The 19,321-nt window shown below is 41.4% G+C and overlaps 1 protein-coding gene across 4 annotated transcripts in view; it reads right to left on the bottom strand.

Annotated features, from left to right (window-relative positions):
- STXBP5 (syntaxin binding protein 5) overlaps nt 1–19,321 on the bottom strand; it is a 1,098,992-nt gene that overhangs the window by 385,095 nt on the left and 694,576 nt on the right. For all 4 annotated transcript variants that reach the window (XM_029594044.1, XM_029594043.1, XM_029594042.1 and 1 more), the window contains exon 14: nt 8,581–8,621. In XM_029594044.1, the coding sequence (XP_029449904.1) occupies nt 8,581–8,621 (41 nt within the window). The remainder of the gene's footprint in view (nt 1–8,580; nt 8,622–19,321) is intronic.

Below are 19,321 nucleotides of genomic sequence, written 5' to 3' on the forward strand. Positions count from 1 at the left end.
ATCAGATTTGTATGGCAAGATTTCTCTGAGGTAAACCATGCTGCCTCAGATTTTGCAATCCATTGGATTCCAAAAACTGTACTCCCTTTTGTTTTAGTGATTCCATTAATTTGCTCACCACAGAGTTCAGAATAATTGGTCTGTATTTCCCAGCCTCCTCCTTACTTCCACTTTTATGAATAGAAAACACATCTGCCTGTCTCCAGTCCTCTGGAACTACTCCCAACTCTAAAGCATTGAAAAGGTCAGCAGTGAAGCTGCCAGGACATCCCTGTTCCCTTAGGACATTTGGATGTATCCCATTCGGCCTCATTGCCTTATCTACTTTACGTTTAGTTAGCTCCTCACTGTTCAAAAAAATCGATTGAGATATACCTCACTTCCAATCTTATTTGTGCTCGTTTTATGTCCTATTCAGGCCCTTCCACAGTGAACACCAAACAAAAATATGTTAAGCTATTTTGCCTTTTTTCACACATCAGCTTCTAAAATTTCTCCCCTTCAACTCTGAGTCTCACAAAGCCATTGTAATGAATCTGGCTGCTAGACAGACCCCCCCACCGCCAGCAGGAACCCTCACTAGGCCAAGATTGGATATACTCTAGATACCGCCTTGAAGGCTGTATGACATAGCAAGACTTGTCCTCCTATTTTACTACATTTGCTCTTTTTTTTCCACTTGAAGTTTTGCATTCCTGACTACTTTCCCAGCTTCTCTTCATTTTTCCAGATATGGTTACCTCTTTCTGCGATCTCTTGTAGTTTATGAATGTTAACCTTTACTCCCTTACTTTTTTAGCTACTTTTTAGAAAACCATAGTGGCCTCTTTTTTTTTTTTTTTTTTTTTTTTTTAACTTTCCTAACAAAAAGATTAGTTGCCCTTATATCTCCTTTTAGTTTTGTCTACTGCTTTTCTACTTCCCCTAGATTTTCCCATCCAGCTAACTCCTTGAGGTACTCCCCATTTTAAGGAAGTTAGTTTTCCTGAAGTCAAGGAACCTCACATTTGAATGAACCATCATCTTTTGTGCCCTTATATTGAACCACACCAACTGGTGATCACTGGATCCCAGATGATCATCCACTACAACATCAGAAATACTGTCCCTGTTGGTATGTTCTGTCCCATGTGGGTTCCATTACCAGTTGGCAGAACAGTTCTCTTTGCAGAGAATCCAGGATCTCCCTGCTTCTAGGGGACACTGCAGCTAGGATGACCCAATCAATATCTGACAGGCTAAAATCCCCTAGCAATAAGCACCTGCCCTTTTACAGCAATCCTGTGACTATCCTCCATTAAATCTGTATTTAATAGAGGTCTGTATGTTACACCAATATGAACAGATGTTCCATTCCCTTTTTCCAGATTAACCCACATTGCTGTCTCCTTACATCATAAACCCAGTAATCCTTTTGCTTTAATATTGTTTTTTGTTTTTTTTTATATGCCTCCTCCCTTCCTTACTACCCAGTCCTTCCTGAATAGACTGTAGCCCACTATAACTATATCCCATTCATGGTTTTCCATGTATAAGATCTCTGTGACAGCCATTATATCTAAATCAGCTTTTTCTATATTTGCCTCTAGATTTGGGACTTTATTTCCCATAATATGAGCAATAGTGTTCATGGCTTTTCCCTATGTCTCCCATTTCTATATAATGTTTTACTTTCCTTAGGGTTTACCTCACCCATTACGGACTACTTTAAAGCCCTCCTCAGTGGGTTTGCCATTCTGTGTTGAAGGCTGCTGCACCCCTTCTTCGATAGGTGGACCTCTTCTCTACTCAGCAAATCCTTGTAATATTATCCAAAGTTCCAGGAAGCTAAAACGTTTTTATTGTCACCATCTACACAGTTATTTATCTCCAGAATGCGAGCTTCCTTGCCTGGGCCTTTATCCTTAACTGGGAGGATGGAGGAGAATACGACCTGTGCACCTATATGCTTTACCCTGTCTCCCAGAGCCATAAAGTCACTTTTGATACAATCTGTGTGGTACCTAGCAGTATGATTCATGCCACCATGAAGGAGTAGCATTGGCTAATGGTCAGTAGGCATGAGGATTTTCAGCACTCTTTCCATAATGGAGATATTTTAGCACCTGACAGACAGCACACGTCCCAGAACATGTCTTGTTGGCATATGGATGCCTCCTTGCAACTCAAGCAAATCACCAATATTATCCTTTCTATCTCATAGGTGCAGTGGTTGTTGTGCCTGTAGCTTTGGGATTTGCACGCTTTGATTCCTCATCATGGGATTTTGTAACATACTGCTGCCCCGGGGCTACTATAACCTTGGTTGGCATACTGTACTTTATATGGCCCCAGGACTGACATAGTGTCATATCCTCTGTAGCGATGTCCCAACATGGTTCTCAACAGCTTGCTTTGGGGCTGCATCCTATGGCCTAAACTAAGAGTATACAGCACTCACCGGATTTACAGGCCCAATCTCCAAGACTTCCTGTGGTGCACACAGACATCACTGCTACACTAAAATAAAAGGAGGGTCCATTCTTTTGAAGATCCTAATCCTTGATCCTGTACCTTTGAGGTTTCCGATTAGTTCTTCCTCAGTCTTGCCTTGCAGCTGCCCCAGTGTTCCAGCCTCAAATTGCTGCTGCCTGCAGACTATTTTGCCTTTCTGCTGTTGCTTATAGGAGTCTAAGCAGTGCTGTGTTCTGGATAGGCTGTGTCAATCCAATAGCGGTCCCAAGGGTCTTCTCACCCTGAGTTGTAACAGATGGTATCTCCTCCTCCACTTCCAGGGTTCCTCGGTTCAATGGAAATCAGAGCTGTGGAGTAGAACCTAGTAACCTTAGGAATCTGGGTCATTTCATGGTCAATTTTCACCTTCTCTGCTTACGTTCTCCATCTTAGATGCTTTGATAAGCATTTCATCAATGTAGCTCTCATTCTCCAGATGCTTCTCAGTCTTGCCAGCTCCTTCTCAGTCTTGCCATCTCCTTTCTGAGTTCTATCACTTCTTTCCTGAAGGAACTGATCAGCAGATATCTTTCCCACTGAACTGGTTCCTTTCTGTGGATCAGAACATCTGTCTGGACAGCAGCAAAAGTTGAAACAGCGGTGACAGCTCTGATAATAGTTCTAGTTCTTCTATTATTATTCTCTGATATATTATTATATATCATTATATATATATATATATATATATATATATATATGATATATATATTATTATTCTCTGATAATAGTTCTAGTTCTCCTCAGTTACACTGTCCTGTACCTCTGACTAGCCTAGCCCCAAGTTATCTACCCTTGTTATATGTAACTTCTGCTTCTAGTGAATTGTTCTTGTTTAAGTTATACCCTTTGTTACATGTAAACCGATATGATATGAAATTTTTCATGAAGGTCGGTATAGAAAAATGTTAAATAAATAAATAATATGTTTCCCAGCCATCCTTCAGCTGCTGGGAGTTTCTGGTAACTTGTGAAAGAAATGAAAAACACCTGCCAAAGTCCCTGACCTTTCCTCAACTGTCCTTAAAGTGAAATTAGTTAGCCTGTGGAATCTAATTTACACCTCTATTCTCAGAATCACTGCTGTGGTCCTGTTTGCTTGCAAGTATGAAGTGTCTTATCTTATTCTTTCAGGTTACAAAATAAATTTATAAATATAAGAGGTATGTAGTTTGGGGTTGTTTCCTTTGTAGACTCTTGTTGATAAGGATATAAAAGTAAAGCAAAACAACTAGAAATTTTTATTACCATAAGATCTAAATTGATGCTGCCAATCAACTCACAAGAAATTATTTGTTCTATTTGCAGAAAACACAAAATGACCTAATTTACTTGCTATCCCTCCTCTTTTCTGGCACCAAACAGTACTTTTGTCCAACTATCGACTAGTAATTTATCGTCAAAATGAATTACCAGTGTAGCTGAGTTTAAAAAAGGCTTAGACAAGTTCCTGGAGGAGAAGTCCATAAACTGCTATAATTGAAATGACTTTGGGAATAGCCACTGCTTATTACTGGCATTGGTTGCATGGGATTTATTTACTGTTTGGGTATTTGCCAGATATTTGTATTCTGGATTTGTGACTGTTGGAAACAGGATGCTAGGCTTGATGGACCTCAGTCTGATCCAGTATGGCAACTTATCATGTTCTTAAGTGTTTAACTTCCACAATAGCTAAATTTGTCTAAATTACTTCCTTGTGATACTCTGCCAACCAAGACCAGGTTATTCTGTGTAGTCCAACTTCTTAATTACTTGGTTAGTCTATAAAGTTGGAATTGAAGGTAGGGGTGGGTATAAGTTAGGGTGGAGGAGGGAGCCCCTTCCCTTCTAGTCTGTTTCTAAAGCTAAATATAAAAAGATACCCAAAAAACAAGAAAGAAATGCAAAAAATCTATTTAAAAAAAAAACAAAAACAAAAAGTTATTAAAAAAAAATATCCTCCTTCAAAATAAGATCTCAGCAGTTGAATTCAGCCAGAAGATTTACCTGTTTGTAGTTTACTTCCTCCAGGCAAGGCTGATTTTTCTCTTAGCTGTGCTGACCTGTATAGAGAGTTCAGATCTTGATCCAATTAACACTGGTAATGAGCTCTTTCAACTCCAAGGCTTCAAAGAAAAAACACTTTGAACTACTAAATCCAAAGGCGAAAAAAAAAAAAAAAGACAAGCAAGGCCATTCCTTCCCTTCTACTGTTTCTTTCTAAATTTATGTAGAAAAAAATGCCCAAGAAACAAAAACTCAATGCAAAAAAAAATCCCTTTTTCAAAAAATTAAAACAACAAAAAGCTATTAATAGAAAATATCCCCCTTCAAAATAAGGTTTCGGCAGTTGAATTCAGCCAGAAAAGTTACCTGTTTGTAGTTTACCGCCCTCAAGTTAAATGCTAGAGCAGTAGTTTTCCTTAATGCTCTCCATCCAGTTATTAAGTCAAATTTGATTGTGTTATGATCACTATTTCCAAGTGGCCCCACTACTGTTGCTCTTGCACTGAATTCTGCATTGAACTGAGAATCAATACTAAAATAACTCCTCATCTAGTCAGTTTCTGGACAAGCAGCTCCATGAAACAGTCCTTTATTTCATCTAGAAACTTTACATCCCTAACATGTCCTGTTGTGACATGTACCCAGTCTATATTGGGGTAACTGAAACCTCTAATTATTTCTGTGCTACTAAATTTCTTAGCTTCTCTAATTTCTGTCAGCATTTCATTGTGTCTGTTCAGTCTAGCCAGGTGGATGTTGTCATACCCCTACCACTAGACTTTTCCCCATCACACATGGAATTTTAACCATAAAAATTCCACAATGCATTTAGTCTCCTGCAGGATATTTATTCTGTCTATGTCATTCCTAACATATAGTGTCACCCCCCCCCCCCAATTTGATCCATTCTATCATTAAGATATAATTTGTACCCTGTTATAGTGCAGTCAACATTGGTTATCCTCATTCAACCAGTTCGCTGAGATGCCAATTATGTCTACCTCTTCATTCAGTATTTATATTCTAACTCTCCCATTTTTTAATTTAGATTTCTTGCATTTGTATATATTTTGCAAACATTTGAAGGTATATTTATTGTTTGCAATATACAATCCTCCTTGCAGTTGACAGTGATAATTTGGACTCCTAACTCAATCTTCTTTTAACTTAAAAGCACCTGGACTACTCTTGCCTTTACTGAAACTTCTCCGGCAGAATGCTCTAACTTTTGAAGATACACCCTCTAAACTGTGCACTGCTGAGCAACTGTCTGCTTTCCCCATGGACATGTTCCTGGAGGAGAAGTCCATTTAGGGGTGGTACCCCCAAACTTTTTTGGTTTGCTTGTAGAATTGTTTTGGAGGTGGGCCATTTCAGGTCCATCCCCAGATCACTGGTTTTATTTTCATTAAAAAAACCCAAAACAAAATAAACACCCCCCCAAACCTTCACATTTATTAAAATATAGAGCAGCCCCCATCAATGGAACCCTCCAGCCACCCTAGCCCATGTGCAGGAGCTACTGGTGCCATTGAGCAGCCCCTATCACATGGTAGGGGGCAAAGGGGAGCTGGAGCATTTTGACTAATGGTAGCCACCAGCCCAGAAGTAGGAGGTCTTTTCTGGGCCACCCACTAGACCCCCAGGGATTTTTGGTGAGTCCTGGGGGGGGGGTTGGGAAGGGGGGGCTAGGGTAGGCGTGGCTCCATATGTTAATAAATAGGAAGAATTGGGATAGTATTTTTAAAAATGTGCTTTTGATTCCTTCCTCCAAAATAAGATAGGAAAAAACGGAATTTCATGTTTTCCCTATCCTTTTTTTCTTATTCCCGAAATGCAATGAAATAGGAAATATTTTTATTTCCTATTTCGTTGAAAAGGAAATTCCACCTCATCTGCTTATTAATAGCAAATACCCAAACATCCCATTAATAGCATGGGATGTTTGGGTATTTATCGGGTATTTGCATCCTTGATTGACCACTGTTGGAAACCTGATGCTAGGCTTTTTGGACACTCTGTTTGACCCAGTGTGGCAACTTATTATGTTTTCATGTTCTAATTTAAAAGCTACTCTCTCTCCTTTTTAAATGTTAGTGCCAAAGTTCATTCTTGATTAAGATGGAGCCCATCCTTTTGGAACATGCTCTCCCTTCCTTAGAATTTCCCCAGTTCTTAACAAATCTAAAGCTGTCTTCTCTGCACCATCGTCTCATCCATTGATTTGAGACTCTGGAGCTCTGCTTTTCTTGGGGGACCTGTGCGTGAAACAAGGAACATTTCTGAGAATGCGACTCTAGAAGTTCTGGAGTTCAACTTTATACCTAAAAGACAATTTGGCTTCTAGAACTTCCCTCCCATCCCTTCTATCCCATCTAGGTGATGCGTGAGGTCTATTATCTTCGGAATAGGCAGGTAACATACTAAATGATTGTCATGGACTCCGTCCATCCAGCTATCTACATTCCTAATGATTGAAGCACCAACTTTTATTGTCCTATTCCCCCTTCTGGGCACATGCCCCTGGAGACATATCCTCTCTGCAAGAGGATACTACATCACCTTATTTATTTAAACCAATTAAGGGCAGTGTCTAGCTACAGGATTGCTTTCTGGCATACCAAGATGATGCTGTCCTTCCAGGTGATCTTGCTCCATCAAAGCAGAACAGGAACTACTAGACTGGAGATAGGACATCACTACTATGACCCTGAAGATCTCTGTATACCTCTGTATGCCTCAGCTCTTCCAGGTCTGCCACTCTGGCCTCCAGAGATGAGATTTCATCTCTGCAAGCCAGGAGCTCCCTGCAAAGTTAAAAATGATTAATCTCGATCAAGAGTAGGTACTGTATCATCAAAATGATTTTTTCTACAAATAGTATGATTAGGAATAGAAATGCTTGGACACAATTATTAGTGCTGGCAATTGCTTCTGATGAGTTCTCAGAGTTTGGAGGAAACAGAACCCTGCATCAAAAGGAGATGCCAGGATTTATCCCAAGATGTATCAGCAGAGTGAAGAAATCAAGATAGCTGTAAGTGTACTGATCTCAAGGTGTATTACACACAAAACAAACTACATAACCTAGCAGGACCACCAACTCTCCCCACCCCATCCTTTGTTTTCAACTTCTACAAAAGTAAGAAGCACAATATGCATCATCTGTGCAGAAAATACCTAACTTTAAATCAGCCCATTTAGAGATATGTCTCATGTCTTTGTACTTTGGGCGTGAGGACTGGTTGTTCTGTCTCAAGGTATCTGATGTACAATGTGCATAGCACATCAAAATACTGGGGGTTCTTCTTTAAACAGAAGAGTTCCACAACCAATATAGGAAGTACAAAAAAATGTCCATTCTCATTTTCCCAAAACATAAAAACAGTGGACTGCTTTAGTCAGCCACTAATGGATTGGAACCATTGCACAACTTTATTACACAGTCTTTAATTTTTTACAGCAGATTCCTCCTCCTCCTTTGGTCTTCCAGCTTAATCAGTGCTGAGCTCTACTGTGCTATGGGGGAACCATGAGCCTTCATTCATAACTGCTCAGGAATTTTTCTCCATTTCTAACCCTCTTCTCACACCAGTCTAACCTAGCTCTCACAGCTACAGTCCTCAGCCATGAATCACTGGCTACAAACTTCTGCCAGAACCGAACACATATGCGCCCTGAATCTGCCTATTACGTGATGATTGGGACACCCTTCTCTTCTGGGAACTGTCTCCACAGCATCCTCAGCCTCCCTGAGTTGGCAAAGCTGGGCTCAAGAATCAAACCTAGCTCCTTCCACAGGGTAGCACAACAGCAGTAGAGAATTTCATTTTTACACGTTATCTAAAGGTGAAAGCCAGAGATCATGCAGAGTCTGTACAGCAGGCATGGAAAATGGGCAGAGTAGATGGGCCTTGTGTGCTTTATCTGCTGGGTACATTCTGTTTCCTGGCTGCAAAACCCCCTCCCTCTCCGCTATTTTTGAAAGGCACACAACATACACACACATACACCCTTCTTCCACTATCATGACTAAGTATATGCTGTTAAGAAAAATAATTTTCAAACATGTATATTATGAAAAGTTTTCCAAAAACTTACTTGCAGAGGCATCCCAGAATTTTATTGACCCATCTGCATGCCTGTTAAATTAAAGAAAGAAAAATAGATCTAAAACATGGAAGTGTTTTTGAAGCATAAATAAATTCAGAGAGTGGGGGTTAAAAAAGAAGAGAATGACAAAAAATAAAAAAGCTATCTGAGCAGATGAATAAAGCCATGTATTAATAAAATTCTAAAGTTCTAGTCCTTGCAATGCTATAATTACAAGCCTGTTTTGTACAGTTTCACGTGCAGGACATGCGCCTGTGGCAGAAGGCATCATAATCAACAGTGCTAATTCTTATATGTCTGAATGAACTGAAGGCAAGGTGCACCTAATGCCAGGCAAAGCCAATAATGCCATGACAGTACCAACTGCCAAGGACATGAAATAAAATGAAATGAGGTCCAGCAGCACATTTCTCTTCCCTCCTGGAGACCTTCAGTGACCCTTGCCCCCTTTACACACTCTCTTCATGTGGCACCCCAGGGTGTTCTCTCAAACAATTGCCAAATTCAAACCGCCAGTGGGATTTTACTGTCACATGATGGCCACAGAAGATGGAATTTGAAGGGCCAAGTCAAAGGTTTATATTGTAAATATGATAGCAGATAAGGAAAGCACAAAAATCTTCAACTATAGACTCTTGTTGGTTACATGACAGCTATGACAACTGGTAACAGTGCATTTTTTATTTTTTACACAAAGGTATGATTGCCCCTCAGAATGCAGTAATACAAAAGGAATTTTATCATGTCACAATTATGATAACTGGCTAAATAAGCAGAACCATGTGGGTTTCTACATCTATAGGGAAGAGGGTTAATGTTTAATTTTGTCAAGTCTCCCCTGCACAGCACAACTCTGGTTTATATTAAGGAAACATATTACAAAACAAGTAGAGCAGAGTTCTAGGAGCCATATTGGTCTTAGAGAAATAAAATATTTCGCAGATTGCAATACCTTCAATGAAACCAACATAAGAATTTAACAATGATAATGTATGTAATTCTTAGAGATAGCATGAGTATCTTCAATATGAGATCTGATTTTACTGGATTAGAAATCATTTAGATAAAACAGACTATTTCATAGATGTACATTTTTAAGTCAATATTTTAAATGTGTGGTATGTGGGTTGGGTTCTGGTAACACAACCTATGCTTCACAATATTTCTGCCTTCTTACCACTGAATTTTAACATAAGCATTCACACTACATATGCAAAGTATCACTTAACAGCTATAAAAAGGTGAAGGGACAATTATGTCAGTTTGCAGCAAAAATACAGCACATTCACAAATACTGTCCACAGATTTATGAACTTTAATACAAGTAAAACAGGTCTAAAAGTTGGGCTATTTGTGGATGCTGCAGGGAGATTAATACTAGTATTTTATAAACTTTAATTCCCAGGAAAACGAAACTAATTTGTTCTTATTCTCTACTTCTGGTAACAAGAGGCCCCTACAGTAAGAGCACGACACATGTTAAAATATACTGATTGGCTATAAGGTAAATGGGTTGGCTTTTGCAGACATTCTGGGATGGGCTGATGGAATCCCTTTATAAGGTTGAGCACTCACGTCAGATCTTTGAGCAAGCTTAGAATTATATTCCACTTGTTTTGTGTCGCTTCTCCATGAAGGAATCAATGCCTTCCTTCATTATTAAATCTATTTTAAACTATTTGAAGCTGGTATTCATTGAGTTAATTAGTCAGAAGTTACCACTTTTTAACAGAATGCACTATTTTATTAAGAATTGAACTTTAAATTTGATTTTAATCTGCTTTGAGACTAATTTGGAAAAGGCATAATAATAAGGGGTACATTTTCAAAATGTTATACAAATAAAAATTAGCATATATGTATGGAAGCAGTCTACTCCCGTATTCCATATTTTATAAAATTCAAAAATACATGCTTAATCCCTACTCCAGTTGATAAACCTAGATGACAGAGGTCACATCTTCACTCTAATGGTCGCACAGGTCCCGGGATAGCATTCTCTCCAATGGGGGGAGGTATCAGTCCTCCAAGAGCCAAGATTTTGGCGGGGGGCTCTCAATATACTGTCCTGGGGAGGTATCAGTTCACTTTCAATAGAAAGGATGTGAGTGCCAAGAAAATACTCTGGAAGATCAAGTATTCAAAATAAACCTTTACTGTAGCACTTCAGCAATGGCAGAATGAACATTTTACACATTAGATCTTGGCATAAAAGGCTTGAAATCACAGTTCTCCAAATTTCTATCTGTACAAGTGTCTCTCAATAATTGGATCAGTGAAAACTCCAGGGCTTGGACAAGAAAGGCTTCCCAGGTGGACAGGGGTATCCTGCTGGGTGGAAAAATCCACTTCCAAAAAAAATACTGATGACAAAATACAAAAATTTCAGTCTCTGCATAACCTCCCAATGTACCTCTTCTCCTCAGGATGAAGACTTCAGATGGGGGCCTCCAAGCATAATAAAAGGTCGTACTCACAGTTCTCTTTCTTCAGATGACTCACAGGGTCTATCGTGTGAATGGTCCAGGCATCACAGAACCAAACAGCGCTTCTGATGTCCCCATCTTCAGGGCAGGAAGTGTGGCAGCAAACTTCCTCCAAAAAACATAAGGCAAAAATCTGGAATGTTCCTACAAGTGAGTCACCCCGATCTATCCACTCTGTGCGAGATGGAGAGCAATAGAATCTTCCCTAACTCCTGATCTAACCTAGGCAGGGACTTCCAGAAAATCCTCTGAGCCAGGGGTACTAGGGCTTTCACAGAAAAAAGTCCAAAAATCTCTGAAACAACCCTCCTCACTCAGTATTGGTTTTAAGCGATGAAGCTTAGTACATCAGAATAAGTAACAAACATCAACTCAGAAAAAACACTCACCTCTGCTACTAACCAGACAGCCCACACCTAGATTAGATGGGCTAGCCATTCCAGCAACCACTCTGGAGATTCTGTTTCAAGAATTGTGCACTCTCCCTCTATCTCCTTATTCTAGCTCAAAAAGAGGTTTAAGAACTAGGGTCATATAATGGTGATAGAGTCACCACACGCACATGTTTCCATTTCTGTCAGCACATCTATACGCAAAAAACGGGGCAGTATAGGGGTGTTCTGGGGTGGGCCCCAATACTTATGCATATAAATTATATTAAAAAAGACAAGCATCTACATTTTTCAACGTACTTGTGTATTTTTACATCTGCAATTTATCTGGTGTAATATTAAACATTTATTGTGTATTACCTATTGGGTGGGAGGTCTGAGGGAACTGGGGGGAATTCAGGCTGTAGAACAAGGGAGGTCTCGATGACCAAGAGGAGAACTGGGTGAACTGGTGGACTAACTGGTAAACTTTTTAATTTCATTTACACACTCATGTTTTAAAATTGGCCTACTTAAACAAGTCCTACTGTACTTTTGTGCACAAAATGTAGGTATGCGTATTTAAAAAATAGGTAAAAAAGTATATGCGCATTCAATGCATTTGCAAGTATTCATGCATAAGCCAAATGCTTGTATACTGCTGAGTAGAGACACGCTCAAAGATGAATTTTCAAAACGTTTCATATGTAAAACAGCTTGTATTTGCATACATGCTATTTTATAAACCCAAACATACACGTGTCAGTAAGCATGTATAAGCAAAACTGTGCATGTAAAAAAGGGGCAGTCATACGCGTTTCTGGGCAGTGCCAATATTAACACATAAGTTGCTATTTTAAAACCTGCCAAAGCAATGCAATTGTGTATTTTTTATTGTAAATCACCTAGAGTCTTGTACAATTTCACGATTCATAAATTTTAATAAATTGTAAGTCTACTGCTTGTGTATATTTATACCAGCTAATTATCTGGCATGAGAATAAAAGCATTGCCAAATACTGATTGGGTGAGGGGTGTGGCTAAACTGAGAGGAGTTCAGGCTGAAGAACCAGGAAGGTCTCGATGACCTAGAGATGGACTGCGCAAACTGGTTGCTGAATTGGTAAAACTGGTAATTTCTTTTAAGTGCATGTTTTAAAAGTTGGAGGTTTGCGCAAGTAAAAGTTGATGTGCTAAGAAAAATACAAGTGACACCACGTGTAAATGTTTAACATTAGAAGTACAAATATATGTGTATAGCAGAAGCACGAAACTTATCCAGACAAGTTTTAAAAAGCACTACTTGAGGGACAGTGAAAGGAGCCAACAGTGGTCTACCTGGAGGCACAGAGAGAGACCAGAGAGAGTCTGGGTCTTCATTTGAAGCCGCCCCCTGTGATGTCATCGGGGTGAACTGGGCTGCAATAAAACCACTCCCTGCAGCGGTTCAGAGGGGAGAGTGAGAGGAGCCAGCACCAGCGGCCCTACCTGGAGGTCCTGAGAGCGACCAGAAAGCTGGATTTTTGTTCTGAGCCGCTCCCTGTGATGTCACTGGAGTGAGTCGGGCTGCAGTAAAAACCCTTCCTCCAGTGGCGCACCGCCCCTGGTGTGCTGCCATCGGCATAGTGAAGCACCCAAAAGAGGCATGCCCCAGGGCCAGAATTGATTCTTCTGGTGAGGATACTCTACTTTTTGCTTAGTCTTCCAGACTATGGGTAAAAAAATAAAGGGTAGTATTTGAACAACTCCATCTGAGCCTTCTGCTACTCCTCATCCAACTCCGGAGGAATTTAAGTTTCAACCTTAAGGGTATTTGGGAACAACTGAAGTTGGAGCCATGTGTCCTGTTCTAAATTAGACACTAGTCTCAGTGAGTCACAAAGGGCCTTCTCCTCTGTAGGCTTTTTTTGACTGTACAGGTACTCAGGGATTAATGTGTGTGTATGCGTGTGTGTGTGTGTGGGGGGGGGGGGTTGATGCCCTCTACTCCCTCCATAATGGGGAGTGCCTTGTGTTTAGGGAGCCAATATCATCTACCTTTACCAGTACTAAGGAACTAAGTCATGCTATATCTGAGAAGCCTGCAGTTATAACCTTAGAAGTGCTACAGTCAGTTGTTGTTAACAGAGAAATCACCACAATCTATAACACTGAGCTTGTTAGGCATTCTTTCTGTACAGGTAAATAATCATTCACAATTACTCAGGAAGCATAGTGAGAAAATAATGGAGAAATTACTAATCCGATAATTTAGTTTTCCTTAGTGTAGACAGATGGACTCAGGACCAATGGGTATTGTGCTCTCCTGATAGCAGATGGGAGATGGAGTCAGATGTCAAAGCTGACATCAGCCCACATATACCCGTGCAGTGTGCTTAGCTCTTCAGTATTGTCTTCGAAAAGCCAGTGTGGATATATGTTGCTTAATACTTGATTAACCTTGAACTGGTTCAACCGATTATATATATATAAATAAATAAAACTTTTGAATCTGGAGACCGCCAGTGCACTGAAACAATAAATGCCGACACCTGGGCAACTGTGGGTGTCTTGGATTAGAGGTAGGCCATGGCTTACCCGTTCTTGTTCAGTCTCTAGATTTGATATCAGAGGTTCTCTATTTCTGGAGCAGCCATGGGCGGGATGCTGAGTCCATCTGTCTACACTAAGGAAAACGAAATTATCAGGTAAGTAATTTCTCCATTTCCTAGTGTGTAGCCAGATGGACTCAGGACCAATGGGATGTACAAAAGTTACTCCCTTATAGGGTGGGAGGCTGCCTGTGGCCCACTTAGTGCTGCCCTTGCGAAGGCTGTATCCTCCCTGGCCTGAACATCCAGGTGGTAGAACCTGGAGAAGGTGTGTAGGGAGGACCATGTTGCTGTCCATCAGATCCTCATCAGGGATGCTCTTGGTTAGGAGAGGCATGTCTCAAGGAACCTGGGGGCAGCCGGGAACTGCTTGAGCTTCTGGCAGGGTTTGCGTTAGGTGGGTAGTAGGGGCTGGTTGTGCCTGGACAAAGGTTTGCAGCCCTTTAAAAAATTCCACCCAGGAGAAGGTTCCTGGGTCCGTGTTGATCCCAGGGGAAATTGTAGTGGTCGCCCCGGAGGAATTTTCCTGTGGGGGCGCCGAGTTGGAAATACTTAGGTCTGGGGTGCCATCATTAGTGGTTCCAGATCCCTCTCCTAACTGTAGAGGGTCTTGATTTGGTTCTCCCTGGTTCTGTTGACACTGTTGGCACAGGAGGGATTCCAGTTCAGGTTGCGCGGCTCTTAAGTGGCAAGCTGGGCAAAAAAAAGGTCCCTTGGCTTTCTTGGATGACGGTGCCATTGTTTGCGCACGTGTAGTTCTTCAAAACTCGTCCGTGTGTGGGGGTTATGTGCGCAGATGCGCTTAGTTGTGCACGTCGGGTATGTGGAAGTTATGCGCACAAACTGCGCGCAAACTGTGCGTGCGGGCAATGGAGTTTGTGTGCGTGGCACAGTTATGCGCACAGTTGTGCGTGTTGCTGTGCGCACAACCCAGATGTGTGTGCCGCTGTGCGCTCAAGTCCGTAGATAAGCGTTTAAGTTAGGTGCTTCAGGCCTCTGGCCTGCCCAGCGCATACCGCCGGTCGAGGGGGAAAATGGCACCAACGACCCCAAAGGTGGTGACCTCCCCAGAGGGTCTCCACGTGTGTGGACCCTCACACCGAATCGGGGCCTGCCCAAGGAGGGCTGCTCAACCCAATTTTAAATCCTCGTCGGAGGAAGAATGGGACGGCTATTCGAGCCTTGGAAACCGGATATTATGGTCACCGGCCGCGGCGGTCTGCGGCCAGGACCGACTGTCATGGCCGCCGGTCGTGGCAGATCGCGACTGGGGCAAGTGCCTACCTGCGGGGTCCGACAATCCCCCTGGCTCCGACAGACACGGGCAGTCCTCTCCCGCACTTTCTTCACGGCAGTTGCTGCTGAGGGTGTCCGGCTGCATAGCTCCTCTTTGGCTGGGTTGGCTCCGCCCCCCTCTGGGGACGACTAGGGCCGCATGCGCAGCTGTCTGCTAAATTTAAATGAACCATGACAGGAAGTTGTCGTGGTTCCTCCTCTGGACTCCTTCCTGTTTCTGGGTATTTTAGGAAGGTCTGCTCCTCAGACCTTGCCTTGGTATTGAGGCTCTGGAGGGAGCTTGCTTGTGCTCCGTGTTCCTGGTTCCGTTCCGCTCCACTTCCCACTCCTACTTTCTATTGGACTGACTTCTTGGCTTTTGACCTTCGGACCGGCTGCGGTGATCTTCTTGGCTCGATCCTGGACTGGCTTTGGATCTTTCTCCTGATTTGATCCTGGACTGGCTTCGGACCATTCTCCTGACTCGATTCTGGACTGGCCTACGACCCTTCTCTGGACTTCGACCCTTGGACCGGCTCTTGACTATCCTTCGACTCCCACTTCTGGACTGTCTATGACCTGCTGGAGGCGCCAGCCATCTGGAATCCACGACCTGCAGGAGGCGCCAGCCATCTGGAATTCATGACCTGCAGGAGGCGCCTGCATCCAGACCTACAATCAGTCTTCGGTGAGTCTCCTAAGTCCCAGCGGCCAGGTTCCTACGGGCTCCTCCTGGGGGAATCACGAGCCTCCAAGGTGAAGTCTTCATTCAACATCTGCATCTTCAGGCCTTGCCCACCGACGGTAGAGACCTAAAAGGGTTGAACCTTTTTGGGGTAGTGCTAACGCTACCTCGGAACCGGGGTCCACTTCCAGGACTATAACACCGGAGACTTAGAAGTAAAGGTTTCTACCTTACCTGGTCTCTGCACTTACCGGTCACGTGCCGGATGGTCTCCAGCTGCGGGGGGAGAGGGAAATACCTTCACCGCCGTGCTCGAATCTGCACCCGCTACTTTTCAGCCACCCTGGGGGCTAAGTCCAAGCCGGATTGGCCGTCGGACCAAGGCTCACCTCTGAGGGATATCGGAATTCACCTCAGGAAAGTCTCGACTGGGGGAGGGACCGTTAGGTTTAACCACAGGAGAAGCGGGGCCCTCTTCTTAAGGTAAATTTACTTTCTTCTTTCTTGCTGTAAATGTTAACTATTCTGTTTGGGATAGTGTCTGCATCTGCTATGGAGACGGAGAAATACTGAAGAGCTAAGCACTCTGCACGGGTATATGTAGTCTGACGTCAGCTTTGAAATCTGACTCCGTCTCTCATCTGCTATCAGGAGAGCACAATACCCATTGGTCCTGAGTCCATCTGGCTACATGCTAGAAAACTGGAATTGAAAATAAGTGCTCCAGTTTGTAGATTCCAAAAAAGTCTTCATGAACGGTAAGCAAATATTGCACAAGAAATTACAGAATGCTGGAAATTATACTAGGAGGCTGAATTTGAGGTTGACTACTTTTCCTAGACGCCCCTCGATTATACCCCTTGAAATGCTAACTGAAGATTTCTAAGGAATGCATTCCTCCTACTTTAAAAGTATACTATTTGCCTGACAGTGCAAATTGTCTCAGGAAATGCTTCTAAAGCTGAAATTCCATCTAATGGTCTTAAACTTCCAGCTTTCTTGGAGCAGTCACAATCAATACTTATGGACAGAGCTACTTTGTTAGTAAGTTTTATCCATGAGTCTGATAAGCAATTAATTGAGAGACTTGTTTTTCTTGTTTCTTGGGGCAAAAAAGCAGCCATGCTCCCTGACAAAGAAGAAAGATGTTCCTTTTAAAAAAAACAAAAAACAAAGTGACTGCTCGGGCAAATTTTCTTTTATAATTTCCTTACAAGTGTATCATGAAACTTGAGGGTATAAAATGTGTTTTCTTTAATCCTACACAACTGGAGGGATTTCTACAGAATAGGACTACTCCAGTTGTTATTGGCCCATAGCACTCCTGGATTAGGTCAATAATGATTTAGCTATTATACTTTGTAAATGTTATTGTATTGCTCCCCCAAATGTGGACTAAGGAATGGCACTGAGTTTCTTAATTTTACTTCTTTATATATGTTTGAAATAAGCTATGTTTTCATGTATTAAAATGCTCTTGATTTTAAGTTTTGAAAATCAATAAAGATATTTTTGTTTAAAAGTGCTACTGATCTGGTTAAGTTTAAAATAAATTCCATGTATCTTTTATGAATGTTGTAGGATAGATTTACACATATTTTACATTATGCATGTGCATCTGCATGCATGATATAAAATTCATGAGCATGAGTATGCATGCCCCTATCCACACATGTATAAGTGTGCATGCATGTGTTTTAAAGTTAGCCTCTCATTTTATAAAACATGCATATATCATACGCACGGGTTATAAACTATTTGCATATATCTGCTCATGACCATATATGCGTGTAGATGCCGCTGCATGAATTTGTTTGAAAGTTATTCTGCAAATGTCTATAAATAGATCATTTAGAAACAAATAAAATAGTCCTGGGCCTAGTATAAACTCTTGGGGCACTCTAAGTACCCTCTTCCAGTTTTAGAGCTGGCCATTCAATCTTCCCTTTCACTAGCTACTGATCCATGAATTTATGTTGTCGTCTATCAGTTTTCAGAGTTATCACATGTACAGTACTTTGTCAAATGCCTTTTTAAGGACAAATATACAATGTTGACTGGTTCACGAGCATCCATATACCTAGTTAGAATACCTAATTATAACGGATTCGTGAGACAGACCTGTCTTCCTGAAATCCATACTTGCTATTCTTAGTTATACTATTTTCTTCTATATGCTTAACGATTCTGTTCTTGAAAACTGGCTCCACCATCTTACCTGGTATTGATGTCAGGCTTACAAGTCTACAATTTCCTGATTCTCCTCTGGAGCCCTTCTTAAAAACTGGAGTAACATCGGCCACCTCCCGGTCCTCTGGTACAGCAGCCAAATTGAAAAGCAGTATGTGTGTCTGCAATTTCTAGTTGCAGTTAATTCAGAACTCTGGAATGGATTCCATGTGGCCAGAGGGACTTGTTATTCTTCAACCTATCTAATTCTTATCACTTCTTCCCGCTCCACAGTGATGTCTTTTAGCACTTCAGTAACATCATAGTTAAGGAAGTCCTCTGGTTTAGGACTTACTCTCAATATCCTCCCTGGTAAAGACTGACAGAAAGAAATCATTCAGCTTATCTGCTATGGCCTTATTTTTGATAAATCCTTAACTTCTTGGTCATCCTTGGGGCCCAACTGCTTCCTCACTGGTCTCTTACTTTTGATATACTGGAAAAAGCCTATTATTCACCTCCCTGGTGAATAAAAAAGTTTTCCATCTATTCTGTCATTGTTTGTGCACCCTTCTATTTTCATTGCTTGGGACCCTTTTCCATTTTTTTTTTAAATTAATCTTTCTTGGCTCTCATAGCTTTGTTTACCTCACTATTTAGCCATGATAACTGCTTACAGTTTTTCACTGAAATGTATTATCGGTTGCATTTGATAAGCAAATACTCTATTTTTTTTAAATATACAAGATGCATATTCCTTTTGGACACTTATCTTCCTAAAACTTCACAGAGAAAATGTTGCACATGCAGATTACAAGAGTTTTAAGTATTAAGAAAGGTACAAGAATGCAATTTTCAAAGCTATTTACCCTCCCTCAAGCCAGCAGACTTCCATAGCGCATACACTTTTTGCCAGAACGTAAGACATTCCTGGGGTTATGTTTAGGACAGGGAAGAAAAATAATGCACGTATACATATTTTCAAATCTGCATGTGTTATTTTCCAATAAAATTTCACCTGCACAAAAACAGGTGCAAAGCCCATGGGTACCTTGTATGCATATAATTTCCCTTTGAAAATTATGCACAAGACCCAATTTGCACCAAATATTCTATTACCATGAAATTTCTCCTGTATAGTGGGTAAGATAG

The sequence above is a fragment of the Rhinatrema bivittatum genome, chromosome 3 (assembly GCF_901001135.1).
Source record: "Rhinatrema bivittatum chromosome 3, aRhiBiv1.1, whole genome shotgun sequence".
Taxonomy (NCBI): domain Eukaryota; kingdom Metazoa; phylum Chordata; class Amphibia; order Gymnophiona; family Rhinatrematidae; genus Rhinatrema; species Rhinatrema bivittatum.